Source organism: Stegodyphus dumicola, chromosome 4 (assembly GCF_044657685.1).
Source record: "Stegodyphus dumicola isolate Sdum_Otavi_A_Nest chromosome 4, ASM4465768v1".
Taxonomy (NCBI): Eukaryota; Metazoa; Arthropoda; class Arachnida; order Araneae; family Eresidae; genus Stegodyphus; species Stegodyphus dumicola.
The window spans coordinates 172,005,039-172,020,616 of NC_140771.1; the positions used below are offsets into that span (position 1 = coordinate 172,005,039).

The 15,578-nt window shown below is 30.8% G+C and overlaps 1 protein-coding gene across 1 annotated transcript in view; it reads right to left on the reverse strand.

The window, feature by feature from the left end:
• Positions 1-702: 702 nt before the first annotated feature.
• Mfap1 (Microfibril-associated protein 1) overlaps positions 703-15,578 on the reverse strand; it is a 31,149-nt gene continuing 16,273 nt past the window's right edge. Inside the window, exons 7-12 of the mRNA XM_035356841.2 lie at positions 13,141-13,271; positions 12,814-12,922; positions 6,580-6,740; positions 4,720-4,879; positions 3,487-3,576; positions 703-1,046 (exon numbers count right to left, since the gene is read on the reverse strand). Of these exons, the coding sequence (XP_035212732.1) occupies positions 867-1,046; positions 3,487-3,576; positions 4,720-4,879; positions 6,580-6,740; positions 12,814-12,922; positions 13,141-13,271 (831 nt within the window). The 3' untranslated portion in view covers positions 703-866. The remainder of the gene's footprint in view (positions 1,047-3,486; positions 3,577-4,719; positions 4,880-6,579; positions 6,741-12,813; positions 12,923-13,140; positions 13,272-15,578) is intronic.

Genomic DNA, 15,578 nt, shown 5'->3' on the forward strand with positions numbered 1-15,578 from the left:
TGTATCCGATTTTGGTTATTATGTATATTGGAAGAAAAGGAATCAAGGTACAAAGTGAAAAAGCAATCTTTTAATTAAAATCAAGAAAATACCACTTATTCATGACATTTTGAGGAACTTTGAAATTTCAGGGCTAAACCCATAGCGCTCGGATGGTTAAATGAAAATTGTGCTCTTATAAAATAGCATAGGTTGATCAGACAAAATGTGAATTTATAAATAAAAATAGTACAAAATTTCGCTGCTATGGCAAACTTACAGGATATAAAACTTTGAAATAATCACCCTCTCAATGATCTACTGAGATGTCGGAATTAATTTTACAAGTCCATTTTTTAGATTTAAATCAAGTCAATCATAATTAAACTCCCTTCTAATGAAATATTACTATAGCATTCTTTGATATTACTTACAATTATGCAGAACAGCAATTTTTATTTTTATTTGATTTTGAATAAAATTTTATTGATTTCAGAGGTCAGGCTTCTTCAAGAGCACAAAAATTTTCCTGCAATTCCAATTTAATACCTACATATTCTTCATAGCAATCTTAACTTAAAATTTAAAAAATTTTGAGCAATATTTTGAAGAGCAGATAAAGCAACTTGCAATCCACAGATGAACATAACTTCCATCGTTGAACCAAAAATAAACAGAGGAATTCAAAAATATTTATAGAAAGGTAAACTTAAAGAAAGTATGAACAAATAAAATAACTCATTTTATTGAATGAAATTATATGTACATTTTAATCTAAATATGAAAAGAAGAAATACAGAAAGTCTTATAAAGGGCTTAATATTTATTTACAATAATAATAAAGTCCAGCTTCAGTATATACAAGGCCACAAGAATAAAATATAAATTTACTTCTTCCTTTTTTTTGCTGATGGACGGTCAAAAACTTGCTTCATGCCACCAGCTTGATTATGGTGGAATTTGATATTCTGAGCAGTTTCAGCCATCCATGGTGAATCAAATATAGTTGTATCTTGATCAACCAAGTGAGTATATTTGGTTCGTCCAGATCGTCCAAAGTTTTTAACCTAGAAAATTTTTAAAATATGCTATATCTTTGAGCATTTTCAAAACATCAAAAACAATCTCGAATTGTCATATTAACAATAAAATTCAAAGAAATTAATAAATTTTTCACTAATATAAAATTTAATAATACCAGTAATTGCTTAAGGATTTTAAAATACAGGTTACAGTGACGAGCCAAAACATTGTGACCATCCCAAAATTTTTCAATGAACTCATCTGGATGATGTGGAGGAGACATGAATAAGTAGGCATGGTGTTTAACTACTGCTGGAGAAGGTAAGGAATCATTCTTGCACTTTTGTGAGTGATGGGAAAGGCTGCTGATCTCATCAAATTTGATAGAAGATAGATTGTGATGGCCTAAAGACTTGAAACAAGTACCCCTGTAACTGCATGACTGGTAGGTTGTTCATGATCAGACGTTGTTAGTATTTACGCAAAGTGGATAAATGATGGTGAAACTAGCAGTAGATGTCCAGGTGTTAGATGTCTATGTGTCGTGTCATCAAACAAAAAAGCATGTCGGACACTGTCTCGCTTGGTACAGCAAAATCAGCTCTAGGCTGTGGCTCAGCTGACAGCCTAATACAATGCATGCCCAAGTGTGTTTCAGAAAGCACAGTTGATATGGGACTGTGCAGCAGATGTCCCACTCATGAGCCTCTGTTGACCAAGCATCATTGTCAACTATGCCTACAGTGGGCTCGGGAACATGGAGACTGGACCATCGATAAGTGAAAGGCAGTTGCCTGGTCAGATGAATCATGATTTCTCATTTGTCATGTTGATGGCCGTGCCATAGTATACCATCTTCCAAGCAAACAGTTGCTCCCCCTTCCTTTACAGTAGGTCATATACAGGTTGGTGGCAGTGGTTTTCTGCTTTAAGAGGCCTTAGTTGTGGTAGAACTGACCATGAAAGAGACAGACTATATGACGATAATTGTGGATCATTTGCACCCTTACATGGCATTTGTCTTCTCAACTGGAAATGGGATCTTCCTGCAGGATAATGCCCGATGTCACCAGGCTCGAACTGTGTTGGAGAGGTTCGAGGGGTATAATGATGAATTCAAATTAATGTCCTAGCCACATAATTTCCTGAATCTTAACCCAATAGAGCAAATTTAGGGTGTCATGGAGCAGCAGCTCAAACACCGTCATGTCGGAATATCTTGACTTTGCATGACCGCTGCTTAAACATCTGGCAGAACCTGTCTCCAGTCATTTGCCAAGAAATTGCGACATCCATGCCAAGGCAAGTCGCAGCTGTTTTGCAGGCCAGAGGTAGTGTAATGTATTATTGAGTACATGGTCAATGTTTTGGCTCTTCAGTGTAAATGCATAAAGTACCAAAAGAAAAATATTGCATTTCACTAAACCAGGAAAAAAGTTTACATCTATAAAAGAAATACCATATTTATTTACATATCCCCCCTTTACTTACTACTTTTACCCCTTGAAAACTGAGAGAGGAAAAATACATAATTTTTTCTATTTCTGAAAAGACAACTTAATGATAAATATAAAGACATGTTAGTATTATTATATGTATTTCAAAGGACTTGTGAATTATAATAACACTCTCTTTTGCTTACAAAAAGTACTTTATTATTTGTGGGCAGATTTTACACATTGTTACCATAAATCAGAAGTTTCTAAATTATATAACGAAAAAACTATGGGGGGGGGGGAGGAGATCCAGTATTTAATTGCAGTTTTGTTAATTAGTCAACTAAATATAAGCATTTTTTTCTATTTTGGTTCAAAAATCAAACTAAATAAATAAAAAGCACAAAATAAAATGAGATAACTTACTTTATTTCAAATCACAAAAGCAAAATATTTAATAAATACCACAAACATGATCACAAAAACCAAAAAAAGAAAAATACATATCCCTTCAGAGCCATAGGCACATTAACTATTAAGTTCTTTTTTATAAATACCTTCAAAAACAAAGTTTGATAAATATAACATTTTTAAGAATAAAGTTTCATGTATGTACTTTTAATTTATAGTAAACGAGCATAATAGGCTAAAAACGGATATCAACATAAATTGTTTGCATAATTCCTTTTTTCCTCCATTAACACAATTTTAACCACAGTATACAATTATTATTTTTGTTTAATTAACAAAACATAATAATTAACAGTCCCTGATTTGAATATAGAGAGAATGAAATATTAGCACAGAGCATGTCAAGCTCAAAAATGAAAAAACAAACACATAATTGTACTGTGCCTGACTTGTAAAAGCTACATTCACGTTCTTGAGAATGTATAAACATAGAACATGTATTGGCTGCTACTCAGTATAAATCTGAACATACTTAAAATCTGAAGAGAAATGCTGAAACTAGGGCAAACAAATAAAATGGTTTATTTACTCAAAGAAAAATAAAAGTAAGTATATGGGATATTGATAGCATACATACCTGCATGACTTTAGGAAGAATGGTTTTATCAAAATGATCTTCAAGGGTTGGAGCAGAGAAATCTCTTCGATATATTTCATCATCATTATCCTTCAAATAGAAAATATATATTAGTGAAACTTTTAAACTTCATTAAAAGAAACAGATCAGAATTTTATAGTATAAAGACAAATATAAAAAAAATAAATAAATAAATTACCCTCTTTTCCTCCAAAAAAGTAAACATTAAATAATAATAAAATTAATATTGGAAAACTAATTTGCTAAATTTACTAAGAAAGGGAATAGAAAGTAGAGAGGGCACAGGACTTTTACCTAAGCCAACAAATTCTGAAATTACTGGAAAAAAAAAAACTGCAATTCTGAGAATGTTTTCAAGATAATGAAAGAAAGTGGGCAGAATTTCTTCAAAGCCATGTTAAACACTACTCTTTCCAATAGCTGTGTATTCTGAATCAAAAGTTCTGAAAGACATTAAAAATTATACTAGAAAAAAAGAAAACGTTAAAACATATTGAGAATTGTTCATATGCCTTAAAAGATATCATCTACCTTCAGAACTAAAATTAAAAGTAATCTCTCGAATTTGTAATCAACGGCATCATATGCACGCAAATTAAATTTCATCAATCGACCCAGTAGAAAAAATATAGAACTGAACATTTTTTTTTTGTGTGTGTGTGTGTGCAAGGTGTACCATATATAATGAAGTAAAATATATACAAATAATTAACAGATTAAACATTGGTTGAATCTGCATAGAAAAATCTACAAATGGCTGCAGTAGTTTATGGGAACTCAGATAAAAGGAAAATTAATATGAAAAAGGACAATAAAATATAATAAGGAAAAAAAATACAGTTCAGATGAAATAAAATTTAAACAAGAAAAACTGTTTTGAAAATCACTAGGGGATTGAGGAATAAAATTTGCATAATTTAAGTTTCATTCATTGAATAAATTTGATTTATTGCTGGAAAACATTTTTCTTAGTAAAAGCTAAAAATTAAAAACCAGATTATGCAATTTACAGGGAGACCAGAAATTGCAATGAAAAACTGGGAGCATTAGCAGCTATGTATAAGCATATATAGTGTTTACAATTTTTGAACTTTAACATTGTATAGTGGACAAAACGTTCAGAAAGGTCCAGCTAAAAGACCTAACATAAAAACGTGACAATTTTAAGATTATAAACAACGCAAAGTCATAAAAAATATTCAAAACCATTACCAAGAAAAATACACCACGATGATAGTATTTCTGCAAAAATTTGTATTTCCCTTTAGCAGCTTTGTTTGTCACTATACGAGGATTAGCTCTCTGTTCTGCACGTCTTTCTTCCTCAGTCATATTATGCAGTCTCTCTATTTCCATTCTGTCCTTTTCATATCTATTTTTTAAAAAGAAAGAAAAGTATATTTAAATAGCCTTAAAAATTAAAAAAGGTGCAAGATACTGTATAAATTTTTAAAAAATCTAAATATTTTGACTTCTTAACTAAACTTTCATTTTTTTTTTTACTTTCTGAGCAAAAGTTATTCAACAAGACAAAATTTAAAAGACATGCAACACACCATAACAGATTCTACAGAGATTTTTTTCAAAATTTTTCTATGTTTTAATACTTTTATGATGCAAAATAAATGGTAAATAATTATACTGAGTTAACTTCTTGGTGTGTTTTTGCTAAGATTGAACACAAAAAATAATTTTAATTTGAATATTTATCTGTATAGAGGTGCAGGAATACAATAAATAAACAAAATTTTAAGATCAAGTTCTAAAAGAATGAATTTAAAAACTCTACTTTGCATATTCCAAATTTCAAAACAGAATGCTTTATTAAACTAACACGCTTGACAGAGATAATAATATCCCTCCATGCAGGTAGATAGATGCCCAGATGGTGAATCTAAATAGCTTTTGCATAAAACTAATATATTCTCATAGCAAAACATTGTAAAGGTCACCAGCATAGCTGACATTAATACATCTTTTGAAGTGAAAGTTAGCAGTAAATCCAAATATGCAATATTCCTTTCAAAAATTTCAAAAGCTAAAGAGTATGTTTGAATATCATGTTATTATTTTGTCTTATTATTTTATTCCATCTATTATCATTAATCTTATTAAAACAAGAGTTTAGTTAACATCTCCGAGTTTCTGTTGTTTACAAACTATACATCTGTCAATCAGCAAATGGATATCAGAGTTTTGCATGCACTGAAATGCATATACAAAGCAGCTTAACAAACACTGATGCACTAGTAAGACCAGCTATGAATAAACACTGATGCACTAGTAAGACCAGCTATGAATTTCAGAAATATTTTAATATATAAAATCTGATGTGTGATCTGAATGTTCATGAAAGAGCATGCCTTCAGATATTTTGCTTAATTTATGGTCAGCTACGAGTTTTTATGATAATGCTGAAAGCCGCGAGTCACAAGGTTTTCATGTATGACAAATAGAAAACAAAATGTTCTGATTAATGAATATGAGAAGAAATCCTAACTGAAGATGATATAAAGGACGTTTTGCTTGGTGATGATAATGCTCCAATTATCAGTCAATTAATAAAATAGTGAATACATGTAGTATAATTTCAAATCCAGAAAATATTGATATCTTGCCTTCAAATCATATTTTACATGGTAGTAATTCAGTGAAAAATCCTTTCTTTATGCAAAATACCTCTTTCTTACAGAAACATTAATAATGAATATTTTTAATTTCATAATTTCTACATGTTACCTTAGTGTATTTAACCTGATGATCTAAAATCTAGAAATCTCAGAAATCTGAAATTGCCAAAGTACCGACTAATTCAGATCTTGGACTTTGTGCAATATTATAAACTTTCTCTGGCACAGCACGGCAATAAATTAAAACCAATAATATATGGCAATAAATTTTCAGATGTTATAGTCATTTACTCGCCATGTGAGCTCCAATAATAAACGAGGCAACATGGCCAACTGCAAAGCTGCCTACGTATGAACTCAGATTTGGAAAGAATAGTTATATGCCTATTTTGATATTTCAACCTCTGAAATCTTGAAGTACAATTTAAAAAACAATACTTACGCTTCTTTTACATCTTTGTCACGTTTTATGCGCTTCAACTCACGAAGTTTCCAAGATTCGTATGCAGCTTCGTCATTTTCGTCATCTGTGTTAACTAAATCGGATGGATTCTGGACTTCTTGCTGTTCCATAAGTTCTTTTTTGGCTTCTTCTTCAACCATCTAAAAGCAAATAAATTAAATAAACTAATTAAAAATAAAAAGACACTATTACTTTTTTGAAAATAAAGACAAAACAGAAGTAGCATTCATTGAAGATAATAATGATTCAATATTCTGAAGGAAAAAAAAATATTGTATTCAGGTATTTTATATCTATTTAGCAGCATACATAAGCAAAAATCTGTGCATTAAATTTCATGATAATATGTGCTAGAATTTATTTCAGGATTATGCCAGAGAAAATTGCCTGAAATTTGAAAATATTATTAACTAATAATAAATAAATTTAAGATAGAGGAAGCCATATTAAATGGTATGAATAGCATTACAATAAAGTTAATTACTTAAAAACTGAATTACAATAATCAATGATATTTTGTTGAATATAGTTATATTAAACGGTTAGTCTAGGACTGATTTTTAAAAAAAAAATTATTTTACTGCAAAGTGACAAGGCATTTATTAAAAAGGAAAAAAAAAAATATTCAAAAGATTTTGTGGTAAAATCGTAGTATACGCTACATATGGCCTTCGCACAATTTTGAAAATTGTTACCAACACCAAACTGACCCGTTTACTGCTCATCATAATGCCGTCAAATCTCGTGTATACTATACACAAGGATTAAACCGATTTTGTTTTATACACGAATGTGAAGGTATTTTCTTTAGTTCAACATGCACTGCACATACGCATGCAAATCTCTTGATTATCGAGGTTATGAGAAACCAAAGTTGCTGGAAACTTACTCTGCATTTCTAAAAGACAATTTGAATGGAGATGAGGAAAAACTGGCTCCATGCCAGCCGTCCAAATGACGCTCATGCTTATGCACTAGTGCAACGACCTTTTCGGTCAATTTTTGAATTCCTTGAATTTTTCCGGGTAGCATGGCAACCCTGTATATTACTCTAGAATTAATTATTTTGTAAAATTTTTAAGGAAAATATAATGATAAAGTTTTTAAATTTATTCTGATAACTACATTAGTGCTCCTGATAGGAGCCCTTGAAAAACAAATTTAATTTATGCAATTTTTTCCCAAAGTTAGGCTTAGCAGAGTGAAATGCTAATAATCCCCATAAGACAATGCATCTGGTTAGCGTGTCGTTCCAAGAGAGTGGTTTGGTGACTGAGATACATGGTTGGGAATGGGTTAAGGACCAAAAAGCAATTTAAAAAAAGCTAAGGACGGTATGAGCCTTGTTCTAGCTATATAAACCAAAATGCAATGAATACAATGACTTCACATATGTCATTCATTTTCACTACTTCTTTCCTAGACCAGGGCTGTTCCTAGCAGGGGCGCAGGCGGCGAAAATCTGGGGTAGCCAAACTCTTGCGATACCATGACTAAATATTTTTAATTCATCATATTCATGGTAATTCATGAAAGTACTTGTCATATGTAAGTACTTACTGAGTATGAAATAAAAATTTTATTACTCATTTAGATTTTTTTTTTTTTAAATTTGGGCGTGGTAATCTTAAAGCATGCTGGCACCAATGGTTTAGGAACAGTTCTGTCCTGGATACCCTCTATATTAAAGAAAGAAATAGGTTAGCTAAAATTATGGATGAAATTTTAGATTTTTATTTCCTTTTTAATATTAAGATTTTAAGAATTCCCCTAAAGACCAATTTATTTCTTACTGATCTCTAATGACTCTTCTCATCTACCCCCATGCTCTAAGAGTATGTGCCTTGTACTTTAGGTGACATTTAATTTACAATGCCCCAACATTCTTTCATTAGTTTCGAGAGGGGAAAGCAATTAAATAAAAATTTGCTTTTTTTTTTTTTTTTTCTTCCATGCAGTGGGGAATCAGTAAAAAAAGGAAACTGCAGTTCACTGGCTAAGGTTGTAACAGATTTAAATAATATTAAAATCTTGTAGTTTAAATAACTTAAATAGATGAACATTAAGGTATTTGTGAATGGCAATATTTGAAACCAGACTCGAGTGACACGTGCGACTCTCGCACGAAGAATGTAATTTAATTTTAAATGATAGAATATGTTTTCTCTTCTTGTTTGTATGTCGCCATTTTTGAGTGTTAAATAAAAGTTATTGCTGTGTTCCATCATTGGAGTTGCTTCATATCGCCAAAGAAGTATCACAGTCATAATTATTTTGGAGGCACCGACGAGATCGAATAATCGTGCGTATTTTTATTTTATTAGTTCATCACTGAACGTAATATTAGTGATACCAGATTATTACTTCCTGTTGATATTAAATTGCCTTATTTTATTAGTTCATCACTGAACGTAACTTCCTGTTGATATTGAATTGCGTTATTGTATTAGTTCATCACTGAACGTAACTTCCTGTTGATATTGAATTGTCTTATTTTATTAGTTCATCACTGATCATAATATTAGTGATACCAGGTTATTACTTCCTGTTAATATTGAATTACTTTATTTTATTAGTTCATCACTGAACGTAATATTAGTGATATCAGGTTATTACTTCCTGTTTACACTGAACTGCCTTATTTTATTAGTTTATCACGTGAATGTTAACTTAGTGATACCATTTTAATGCCGTTTCTACTAGAGCTCAAAGGAAAACTTAAATACCTGAAGAGCAGATCTTGGAACCGATGAAGGAAGAAAATAAAGCATCCAGAGATGTATTTGAAGAAGAAGTTAAATCACCAGAATTAAACGTGGAAGATGTTCACAAAAATTTGAAAAATGATAAAGAAATTAATATTGAGAATCATTTTGCAATGCAGCGTTATCATCATCTTTCGGCTTTTGATTTAATATCAAAGCCGCTACTAATAGACGAAGAAAACAATTGTAGAAAGCAAATGACAATTGAATATTTTCCGAAAGGCACAGATGAACTGAGGAAAGGTTTTGCTGTGAATTATAGCTGAGGAACTGGTCCAACATGGAAGAGATCTAGGCGCCGTCAAGGAGAAAAAGGAAGACTAATTTGAACACTGTCCATTTTTTTCCTATTTAAATGTGGTGTAAAAATATTTGTTTAAAACTTAAAAATTTTGGCCTGAAGTTTGGAAACTTATTAGAGAAGTTACCTTTTCTCTTTACGCAAATGAGCAAGCCGAGCTTATAAACTTTCAAAATTTACAGAACTTTACCCTTCGGAAAAAGTCTCTCCGTTGGGGGAGAGGTTGTAACAGATTTAAATAATATTAAAATCTTGTAGTTTAAATAATTTAAATAGATGAACATTAAGGTATTTGTGAATGGCAATATTTGAAACCAGACTCGAGTGACACGTGCGACTCTCGCACGAAGAATGTAATTTAATTTTAAATGATAGAATATGTTTTCTCTTCTTGTTTGTATGTCGCCATTTTTGAGTGTTAAATAAAAGTTATTGCTGTGTTCCATCATTGGAGTTGCTTCATATCGCCAAAGAAGTATCACAGTCATAATTATTTTGGAGGCACCGACGAGATCGAATAATCGTGCGTATTTTTATTTTATTAGATCATCACTGAACGTAATATTAGTGATACCAGATTATTACTTCCTGTTGATATTAAATTGCCTTATTTTATTAGTTCATCACTGAACGTAACTTCCTGTTGATATTGAATTGCGTTATTGTATTAGTTCATCACTGAACGTAACTTCCTGTTGATATTGAATTGTCTTATTTTATTAGTTCATCACTGATCATAATATTAGTGATACCAGGTTATTACTTCCTGTTAATATTGAATTACTTTATTTTATTAGTTCATCACTGAACGTAATATTAGTGATATCAGGTTATTACTTCCTGTTTACACTGAACTGCCTTATTTTATTAGTTTATCACGTGAATGTTAACTTAGTGATACCATTTTAATGCCGTTTCTACTAGAGCTCAAAGGAAAACTTAAATACCTGAAGAGCAGATCTTGGAACCGATGAAGGAAGAAAATAAAGCATCCAGAGATGTATTTGAAGAAGAAGTTAAATCACCAGAATTAAACGTGGAAGATGTTCACAAAAATTTGAAAAATGATAAAGAAATTAATATTGAGAATCATTTTGCAATGCAGCGTTATCATCATCTTTCGGCTTTTGATTTAATATCAAAGCCGCTACTAATAGACGAAGAAAACAATTGTAGAAAGCAAATGACAATTGAATATTTTCCGAAAGGCACAGATGAACTGAGGAAAGGTTTTGCTGTGAATTATAGCTGAGGAACTGGTCCAACATGGAAGAGATCTAGGCGCCGTCAAGGAGGAAAAGGAAGACTAATTTGAACACTGTCCATTTTTTTCCTATTTAAATGTGGTGTAAAAATATTTGTTTAAAACTTAAAAATTTTGGCCTGAAGTTTGGAAACTTATTAGAGAAGTTACCTTTTCTCTTTACGCAAATGAGCAAGCCGAGCTTATAAACTTTCAAAATTTACAGAACTTTTCCCTTCGGAAAAAGTCTCTCCGTTGGGGGAGAGGTTGTAACAGATTTAAATAATATTAAAATCTTGTAGTTTAAATAATTTAAATAGATGAACATTAAGGTATTTGTGAATGGCAATATTTGAAACCAGACTCGAGTGCCTCGTACGACTCTCGCACGAAGAATGTAATTTATTTTTAAGTGATAGAATATGTTTTCTCTTTTTGTTTGTATGTCGCCATTTTGAGTGCTAAATAAAGATTTTTTCTGTGTTCCATCATTGGAGTTGCTTCATATCGCCAAAGAAGTATCACAGTCTTAATTATTTTGGAGGCACCGACGAGGACTAAAAAATTAATAGCTAGTAGTCACCTATTATATGGCAAAATACCACAAGATAAATTTATCAATTAAGGACACAGTATGAGTACTGAAAAGCTAGTAAAAACTGCCAGTAATTTTAAAACAATTATTATTTTTTCAATATAATTTTAAAATAAAATTAAAAATAAATATAAAAAAAGCAATATTTTTTGTTTTCAAAATTTTGCATGATTTTTCTCTATCTTATTAAATATATCTTAAACTTTTTTAACAGAATCAAAAGAGCTCTAAAAATTTCTAAAATGGAACATCAAATTTCAAGAAATAAATTAACTACTTCCTCAGGATTTTTCAAATCTTGAAAAGAAAAATTCTGGGAAACATAAAGCTTGAGAACATAAGATTCTGCAAACATTTAGGAAAACATTAGATTCATACAAAAACCAGAAAGGCTAAGCATTTAGTTTTCTTTGATATAAAGCAAGTAGTGAATAATCAAGTTGTTTTATAACAGAAGGCTCTTCTTGGTACTTTTCAAGTTCTGAAGCTTCATTAAAAAATGAAATTTCCTCTAAATGGTCCAAAGATACAAACAATAGTAGGGTTTTGCATCATAATAAAGCCTTAAGCATCTGAACATCACACTTTGTTTGCACAGCATATTATCTAAGATCTAGGCATAAAAATGATAACACATATTTAGTATTCTTCAGACTGAGAACACAGAATGTATTCTTACAGTTGCTTGTACCTATTCACTAAAGTGAAAAAATACTTCACAAACAATAATTAAATCCCTATCAGATTTGCTAGCTACCTTCAACTGCACATCAAAAGAAATATTTCAAAAAACTTTTACTTCCAGGATGTCTAATTGGTTAGTGATACAAAGAGCAGTTTTTTGGCAAAGTCTTACATGAGACAGCTGCAGGCAAAACATTTTGTTCAGCCAAGTAAAATATACCAACACACAGCAGATTGTCAATGTAACTGTTTCGACTAGAAATCTCTCATTTAAATTAGGGCTGGCTGAAACACATTTCGTAAAAACATTTCTTATGGTGTTGCTATACATAACACCATTAGTAAAATAACTAATGTGGTGATAGGTATAAACATAATGAAAGGAAAGGCTTTGAACACACCATATAATGACAAGGAAAGAGGTTGATCACACTTTCCAAAAATGGATAGAGTAGTTCCATTAGTTTTTGAATAATTTACATAAAGTAAGTACTCTCCTTATATAAATTACTTAAGAAATGAAATGGAAAGAGCAGTGTCCATTTCCAGAATTAACATTAATGCTTCAAAGTTAAATGCAAATATCCTAAAGTACATAATAAATTAAATAATGTAATAGCAATACCTTAAGTGTCTGTCGCCTTCGTTCATCAACTTGCTTTTTAGCCAATAATTCTTGTTCTTTTTCTTTCTGAGCTTGCAGTTCTTTGTCTTGCACTGTAATACGATCTTTCCTGGAAAAAAATTAATAATAACAAATTTTAGGATACTTCAGCATTTAACTTACTGCAAGTGAGAGCAAAATAAGAAAGTTAAATTACCACCATGAATACAATAAATAAATTTTATATCCCTAAGTGACACATATATAAAATTTAGCAGACGTTGAAAACTTATTAAAAATAGCATCGAATTTTTAACATATTTTCTAACAAAAATTGGTATCACATACTTTCTAACAAAAACTGGTTTTAGTAGCTTCCTTTCTGTCTCTTCCTCAGAATCTGAATATTCTTCATATTCTGATTCTTCTGACTGTTCTGGCTCAGATTTGTTTTCATCATCTTCTAAATCCAATAACTCCTACATATTAAAAATCAGAATTAATTAGCAGGGTTCTTTTTAAATTCGTTATACATTTTTTGATGAAAAATGATAATAAAATTACAATGTCGAAAAATTACAACTATTCTAGAAATAACATTTGTTTGATTTAATCATGATATAATACAATCTAAAACCCAATTCTCAATAATTTTTTTAATTTTTTTAATTTTTTTTTTTTTTTTCATTTTAGTTTCTTCTTGAGATAAATGATATTTTATAATGCAAACGAGGGATTTAACACAGGGTGTCCAACAAGAGTCCCCTGATTTTAAGTGGTACATTTATTGTGAAAGCTATAAGACTGTTACATAGAAATCTCAAAATAATAATTAAAAAAAGCTGCAAAAGATGGCACTATATGGAGTACAGCTTGTACTGTCAACATGCATAAAGAAACTCATCTTCTGCAAGCAGTCTTTGCAATGACATCACAATCTTTTCAAAACATCCATCATTCATAGTACAGAGGTGATGCAAAAGAAGAATGAAATTTGCCATCACATCGAGCACTATCTCAAAGGAAATGGGTCCAGATGCTACACATACTATATGTGATTCAAGCTCGTGCAACATGGTGGGGGTGGTTCCAGTAAATAGCACTTATCTGTGTGCCTCACAAAAAGAAGTCAATTCATGAAAAAGTCAACAAGAAGTCAGATGATGAGAATATGAAGGCCAATCCATGCCTCCAGCAGTAAATTTGAAATAATCCAATACAAAGACTATATTCTCAAAGTATTCATCAAGAAAGTGAAACACCTGTATGGTGCAATGAGGTTGGGCCCAATCTTACATAAACCAGTCAGTGTCTGGATGATCCTCCAATGCTAGTTGTGTGGCAACAACAACAAACTGTTCCAAAATTGCCATGTAAATGTTCGCTGGTGATTGTTTCTTGCATGCAAAAACAAATTCTTTGCTCCCTTTGAAATCATTGAGTTTGTTAGTCGAAAATTCATTAAAGTTTAACAAACTATGAAATAAATAATAAAACAAATTCAAAATAAAAAATTCGGGCTTCCAGGTGCCTATGTTCGGGTGGAGGATTGATTACGTTTGTTGAAACTCTTGCCGCTAAAACTGTTATCAAACACCACGTAATTGTGATTTATGAATGCGTGCAGTTCAAATAAAAACAGAACAATAACTGAACTTTAGAACTCGTAATGGACGTTTGAATGAAAGATGCAATCCTTCTCTTCTGCGTTATTTATATAATTAGTTAGTAATGTGATTTGTTAATAAAACATATATTATACTGTAGGAGTGCCTACTTTTGGAATGAATAGCGATTATCTTCAATTAATAAAAAATTGCAGAATTACCTTGCATTCGAAAATGAAAAAAAAAAAAAAAAAAAAAGGCTTATCATCAGGAAAGGTAAGCCAATATTTTCAGAATATTTAAGCTTGATATTAACATCAATAATGTTATTCAAAATTTGATGGCTCTAGGTACCTCTGTTTTTTTCACAATGCAAAAACCATACATACATTCATGCAGATTCTTCATTACTTAATTTTTTTAATATACTGCAGAGTGATAATATTTGGTGTTAATAATTTAAAATATGACTTGCCGTTTACAGTGAAACACCATAAAATACCATTTTGAGACTAATAGCCCTACTGGGCTACTGTGGCCCATTGGGTAAAAAAAAAAAAATGCTGCAATGTTTCCTAGCATCTTGACTTCAAACAGAAAAGATGCAGATCCTAATATTCAGAATAGCATGCACGTATTAGTAAAACACTGTGTCAGCCTACATTACACAATAAAGAAGTCTGTGCCACAAAATTATCAGCAGGGATTGAGCAGAATGTCTTTCAAACATTTCTCAATTATATATTTTCACAATCACACATAAATACACAAATATTCAAAAAGTCCTAATTAAAAATAATACAAATTACTGCAGTAAAAAGTTCTAATTAAAAATAATGCAAATTACTGCAGTAAAAAGTTCTAATCATACCTGCCAACCTCTAAAGATAAAAAATCAGAAGAACACGAAGAATTAATATCATGCTTTGATATTAACAAAATAACAATTTATAAAAATAGAAAAAAGAAAATTGTACTTACATTAGTAAATCTCAATTAAGTAGTAACTAAAAAATTTATTAGGAAACATAAAACAAGAGCTTAATGTTACACAAAAAAATTATTGCAATGAATTTAGAGTGCATTTTTTGGCTTTAGCCAAAAATTCTTTGGAAATTCATAGTTATTTCCTTTGAAGGATTCTTTAATTGTTGGAAATTCGGCTTTGTAGGCAGGCCG